Source organism: Rhinopithecus bieti, unplaced genomic scaffold (assembly GCF_001698545.2).
Source record: "Rhinopithecus bieti isolate Rb0 unplaced genomic scaffold, ASM169854v2 scaffold_20175, whole genome shotgun sequence".
NCBI classification, from domain to species: domain Eukaryota; kingdom Metazoa; phylum Chordata; class Mammalia; order Primates; family Cercopithecidae; genus Rhinopithecus; species Rhinopithecus bieti.
The window spans coordinates 1,614,288-1,620,801 of NW_016809984.1; the positions used below are offsets into that span (position 1 = coordinate 1,614,288).

The 6,514-nt window shown below is 46.5% G+C and overlaps 1 protein-coding gene across 5 annotated transcripts in view; it reads left to right on the forward strand.

Annotated features, from left to right (window-relative positions):
* MGAM (maltase-glucoamylase) overlaps nucleotides 1-6,514 on the forward strand; it is a 116,364-nt gene that overhangs the window by 100,364 nt on the left and 9,486 nt on the right. For all 5 annotated transcript variants that reach the window (XM_017891075.1, XM_017891076.1, XM_017891079.1 and 2 more), the window contains 6 exons: nucleotides 504-637; nucleotides 756-790; nucleotides 880-996; nucleotides 4,176-4,324; nucleotides 4,932-5,016; nucleotides 6,182-6,238. In XM_017891075.1, coding sequence (XP_017746564.1) covers nucleotides 504-637; nucleotides 756-790; nucleotides 880-996; nucleotides 4,176-4,324; nucleotides 4,932-5,016; nucleotides 6,182-6,238 — 577 coding nt within the window. The remainder of the gene's footprint in view (nucleotides 1-503; nucleotides 638-755; nucleotides 791-879; nucleotides 997-4,175; nucleotides 4,325-4,931; nucleotides 5,017-6,181; nucleotides 6,239-6,514) is intronic.

Genomic DNA, 6,514 nt, shown 5'->3' on the forward strand with positions numbered 1-6,514 from the left:
AGGAGGTGAAGAGAACACAGAGGACTGGGCATCTCTCCCCTTTATTTCAAAAGTGAATCATATTTTGAGATTTTTTTTTTTTTTGGCCATTCTTGTTGGAGGGTAACTGGTATTCTACCAAATTAACACAGTCCCTCTTTGCAAGCTCAACGAATGGTATGAATTCTTCTAAGGACAGTCTTATGATCTTCACTGTGTTCCTCCTCAAATATAGAAAACTATGTATTGAGGAAACCAATAGCAAGATTTAGTAATTCCTTACTATTTTTGGCTGTTCCTGTGACATCGCTACAGTGAAGTTCTTTGTAAAGCACTGTGAGAACACGTGACTCGTTATCTCCGTCATCTGGGATCAGTGGGGCCCCCATTGCAGCTCAGATTCCCATGTTCCCTCCAATCACGCAGCAAATATTGACTAGGTTCAAGGGCTCTGGGAGCAGAAGCTCTCTGGCCTTTGCTCCCTGACTGTGCCCTCAGTTCACCTCCTGTTGCCTTCCAACCAGAGCCATGCAGGAGGTGACGGGACAGCGAGGGGTGGTCATCAGCCGCTCCACATTTCCGTCTTCTGGCCGCTGGGCAGGACATTGGCTGGGAGACAACACGGCCGCGTGGGATCAGCTGAAGAAATCTATCATTGGTGGGTGGCTTCTTCCCAGGGCCTGTGCCGGTAGGGCAAGGAATTGGGATCCTTGGGGAAGAGGTGAGGAGGCGGGTGGTGAGAGCCTGGTGTGACACAGCTGTGCTTCCCATTGCAGGCATGATGGAGTTCAGCCTCTTCGGCATATCCTATGTGAGTGTCCTTGGGATCCTAAGCACCAGGAAGGTTGGGATATCTTTCAGAAATCATCAGCAGGCTTGTTTTATTTCTTCTTGTTTCAGACAGGAGCAGATATCTGTGGGTTCTTTCAAGATGCTGAATATGAGATGTGTGTTCGCTGGATGCAGCTGGGGGCTTTTTACCCCTTCTCAAGAAACCACAACACCATTGGGACCAGGGTAGGACAGTGGCTCCTACCTCCAGTGTTTCACTTGAAACGCANGAAGTTCCCAGGGCTGACATCTACAGGGATTACTGGATGTTGAACAATGTATTCACTGCTTCCTTGGCTCAGAATTGGCCGGACATAATTATCTTAAAAGTGAGGTATGTCTGTGTTTGGCATTTCTAGGATATGAATGAACCAGCAAGCTTCGTGAATGGGGCAGTTTCTCCAGGCTGCAGGGACGCCTCTCTGAACCACCCTCCCTACATGCCACGTAAGAACCCTTGGTCTCCTGGACTGGCAGAGCTAGGACTGGAAAGATGGCCACTGGAGGAGCCCAGAGGCCAGGGTTGTGCCTGCACAGCTCAGGGCACATCCTCATGGCTGCTGTGGTTTACTGGGGACCAGAGACAAAACGCTGCACTTGCTTTACCCAGACGGGCATGTGCAAGTGACTAGATTCATTGAGCAAATTTCCTGAAATTTGTCCAGAAAGCACTTAGCAGTGCTCATGCCACAAAGGATTCTCACAGCTAGGTTTCTTAGTTTTCGGCTTGTGTGAATTCCATCACAGGAATTTCTTGTGTCATCAATGGGTGGGAATTATTGGCTTCCCCTTATGATGGAGCTGATGGACTTTGGAGTTATACTTGGGTTCATATCTTGGCTCCAGAAATTGTTCTCTCTAGGAGTTTTGTGACTTTTCAGAGATTATGCGATATTTCCAAATCTTGGTTTGCTAAACTGTAAAAGACAGATAATGATGTCTTCTTCATAGAATTATGGACATAATTGGCAAGTCAGAAGCCTAAAAGGAGTCTGTCATGTAGTATTCGACAGCTGTACCTTCTTCCTTACACCTCTGCTTTCTTCAGTGAAGTTGGTGTTGGAAACACTGCAGGTGCCATTGCAGCTCAGAGCTGGGGCTCTGTGCTCATGTCTCTGGGAAGATGGAGAGTGACACAGGCAGGACTCAAGTTTGTCTTAAGATCCAGTGTCCAATCCCTTGAGGAGAGGTCAGGGATAAATAGATTCGGGGTTGGATTTCACCTCACCCGTTCTTCCTCGTCAGATTTGGAGTCCAGGGACTGGGGCCTGAGCAGCAAGACCCTGTGCATGGAGAGTCAGCAGATCCTCCCAGACGGCTCCCCGGTGCAGCACTACAATGTGCACAACCTGTACGGGTGGTCCCAGACCAGACCCACATACGAGTGAGTCTCTGCCTTCTCCAGCTGTCACAACCCGGAGGGATTGCCAGGGACTGACATAGCCATCCTAGTTTTCTTTCATTCCCATTCCAAGAATTAAGAAGATTCTCATGACAACCGTGTAATGATTCTTATTAAACAAATGCTCATTGACATGGAGCCAGGCCCTCTGATTTAAAGGAGGAGGACAAATTTAAATAAGACATGGTCCCACCAGTGAAAACGTAATGATCCTGGTGGGAACGACACACATGGAGACACCATAATGGTCACTCAGGGCAGCCGGCGGTACACAATAGCTGTAGTGTACAGGAGGTGAAGGGAACACAGAGGACTGGGCATCTCTCCCCTTTATTATCAAAGTAAATAATATAGATTTTTTTTTTTTTGGCCATTCTTGTTGGAGGGTAACTGGTATTCTACCAAATTAACACAGTCCCTCTTTGCAAGCTCAACGAATGGTATGAATTCTTCTAAGGACAGTCTTATGATCTTCACTGTGTTCCTCCTCAAATATAGAAAACTATGTATTGAGGAAACCAATAGCAAGATTTAGTAATTCCTTACTATTTTGGCTGTTCCTGTGACATCGCTACAGTGAAGTTCTTTGTAAAGCACTGTGAGAACACGTGACTCGTTATCTCCGTCATCTGGGATCAGTGGGGCCCCATTGCAGCTCAGATTCCCATGTTCCCTCCAATCACGCAGCAAATATTGACTAGGTTCAAGGGCTCTGGGAGCAGAAGCTCTCTGGCCTTTGCTCCCTGACTGTGCCCTCAGTTCACCTCCTGTTGCCTTCCAACCAGAGCCATGCAGGAGGTGACGGGACAGCGAGGGGTGGTCATCAGCCGCTCCACATTTCCGTCTTCTGGCCGCTGGGCAGGACATTGGCTGGGAGACAACACGGCCGCGTGGGATCAGCTGAAGAAATCTATCATTGGTGGGTGGCTTCTTCCCAGGGCCTGTGCCGGTAGGGCAAGGAATTGGGATCCTTGGGGAAGAGGTGAGGAGGCGGGTGGTGAGAGCCTGGTGTGACACAGCTGTGCTTCCCATTGCAGGCATGATGGAGTTCAGCCTCTTCGGCATATCCTATGTGAGTGTCCTTGGGATCCTAAGCACCAGGAAGGTTGGGATATCTTTCAGAAATCATCAGCAGGCTTGTTTTATTTCCTCTTGTTTCAGACAGGAGCAGATATCTGTGGGTTCTTTCAAGATGCTGAATATGAGATGTGTGTTCGCTGGATGCAGCTGGGGCTTTTACCCCTTCTCAAGAAACCACAACACCATTGGGACCAGGGTAGGACAGTGGCTCCTACCTCCAGTGTTTCACTTGAAACGCAACCTCCATTTCTGATCTAAACTTAATGCAGTCTGATTTCCTGCGATATCTTTAAAAAATTTTTTTTTCTTTTGAGATAGGGACTGACTCTGTTGCCTAGGCTGGATCATGCAATGTCCCAATCATGGCTGACTATAGCCTCGACCTCTGGGGCTCAAGAGACTCGCCCACATCAGCCTCTTGAATAGCTGGGACTGCAAGCACACACCAATGTGCCCAGAAAATTATTGTGCTTTATATAGATGGGATCTTGCCGTATTTCCCAAGCTGGTCTTGAACTCCTGGCCTCAGCCTCTGAAAGTGCTGGGATTACAGGCATGATCCACTACACCCTTAAAAATTATTAAGCCCTGTGGCCTCAGTGAACCATATTCCTCTGTGTTCTTTAGATTATTATTATATTTTGTTCTTGTTGTTTAGGCAGAATTGTACCAAATGTACCCAAAAAGAATGTCTTACAGTGAAATTTCATTAGCTGTCCTAGGAGAACTACAGTAACCTTTTCCAGTCTATTAAGAATATTCTCTGGGCCTCTTGTATGGTTATCTGTTGTTTAGCTGTGAGTGATCTTCAATTGGAATATGCTTTCTTAAATCTCCTAGAAATTTCAGGGGACCTCCCAACACTGTTCTCTTTCTCTTTTAGAGACAAGACCCTGTGTCCTGGGATGCTGCTTTTGTGAACATTTCCAGAAATGTCTTGCAGACCAGATACACCCTGTTGCCATATCTGTATACCTTGATGCATAAGGCCCACACAGAGGGTGTCACTGTTGTGCGGCCCCTGCTTCATGAGTGAGTGTCCAGCAGGGATCCCAATGACTAATGGCTGACTTACTGGATTCTATATGGCGGGAGTTGAGTTCTTCCAAATTAAAGACATGATTGCCTTTTGACGTGAGCTCTTCAGGTGAAGACCATACTTTGTTACTCTCTTTAGCATAGTGCTATACATGCCGTAGGTCATTAATGAAAGGCTATTTATTGAATGAACAAAACTGAAATGATGCAGTACAGCATGGAATGATTTCTTTCTAATTTGACTGTGCAAAGACCTATCTACCTTTTGTAGCAGTTTGGTTATATGTAGCCAGGTCACAGGAGAAGGATTTCAGGAAGAGATTTGAGGGAAAAGGGCCATCCTTGCATTTAAAATGTGACATGGTTAAGAAATGTGGTTAAGTATTTTACAGGACAGAACACATCTACATGTGAGCATTTTAGGCACATCCGTGGGGAGAGCAGAGGCTGGGTGCTCCTGATGAAGCCAGGCCTAGGGAAAAAGCAAGGATGGCTCAGGGGCAGCTGGATTTCTGACTTGGGTCTGAACTTGAGGAGCTTCTTCAGAGTCTCGGGCTGGGCTCTGTTGGGCGCTGTTGGGCACCTTCATTTCCCTTTCCAGGTTTGTGTCAGACCAGCTGACGTGGGACATAGACAGTCAGTTCCTGCTGGGCCCAGCCTTCCTGGTCAGCCCTGTCCTGGAGCTCGTGAGTATGGAGGCTTCTGATGGGGGCAGGATTGCAGCTGTGAGGCTTGGGGAAAAGGACGAGGAGAAGAGGCCTGAGCTGGTGGGGATCCTAAGACATGATTTCTTATTCTCCCTGTGTCTATTCCTCTCCTTCTGAGCTGAAGTCCATCACTTAGGTGTTCTGGGCCTCAGCTCTTTCGTCTTTAAAATGAGCCTAACAATTCTGGTTCATAGGATGATCAAGAAGAAAACAACTCATAGTGTATTCAATGACACAATCATTTCTTTGTTAACTAAAATAAGGAATAGAGGGTCAGATGGGGGAAGTATCGTAAAGAATTCATAACAATCTCCTAGTACTATTACAACTCTTCAGAAGGATTACTTGGCAATGTGTGTACTCGTATTGCTGCTGGCTACCCCTTCCCTTCCTGTGCAGGAGCACCTCCCAGCAGTAAAAGGCATTTGTTTACTTCTGTTGTTGATTAGGCTTCTGATTAAAATACCAGTTAATTGCACCTCCCCAAAATCTTTATTTTTTTTTTGAGACAGAGGCTTGCTCTGTCGTCCAGGCTGGAGTGCAGTGGTGCTATGCCAGCTCAGTGCAACCTCTGCCTCCCAGGTTCAAGTGATTCTCCTGCCTCAGCCTCCCGATGTAGCTAGGACTACAGGCGCCCGCCACCATGACCGGCTAATTTTTTTTTTTTTCAGTAGAGTCAAGGTTTCACCATGTTAGCCAGGATGATCTTGATCTTCTGACCTCATGATCCACCCTCCTCAGCCTCCCAAAGTGCTGGGATTACAGGCGTGAGCCACCTCATGCCCAGCCCCCAAATCTGATTGTACTCACAAAATTTTTTTCTGCCCCAGACACAACCTCAGTTGTTTGTCTCTTTAAGAGTGAATGGCGTAAGCCTATTTCTATAAGCAAATACTGATTTTTTTTGTTCCTAAAGTCCTGGATACCGAAGTGCTTTATGAATGCCACTTGTTTTGGGTAGACAAATCTCCCCTGTTTGAAAAAGAAAAAGGGGTGGAAGGTTTCCCCAATAGCCGACCTCCTGAGAGATGAGGCAAGTGGGCCCAAGGCCATCACATTTATTTCACCTCTTTCCTAAGCAGTTTGGTTTCTCTGTCCTGGAAAATGGTGCCCACTGCCTCACCTTGTTTGTGTTTCATTGTAGAATGCCAGAGATGTCACTGCATATTTCCCTAGAGCCCGCTGGTACGATTACTACACGGTAAGTTTTTCTGAGTGTTTATATAACACAGGAAAATGGTAGAGAAAACAAAGGCTTTAGATCTGATGGACCTTAGGTCAAATGCTGCCTCTGTAACCCACCTGCTGTGTGGTCTTAGAGAAGCCACTTTAACCCTTGTAACCTCAGTTTTCTCACCTCCACGTGGAGTAAGACCACTTCCCTCATAGAACCGTTGTGAAATAACACATAAAGCATCTCACTCAGGGTCTGTTTTTTGTGGGTTCTTTTTTTGTTAATTTTAATATTTTCTTAAAA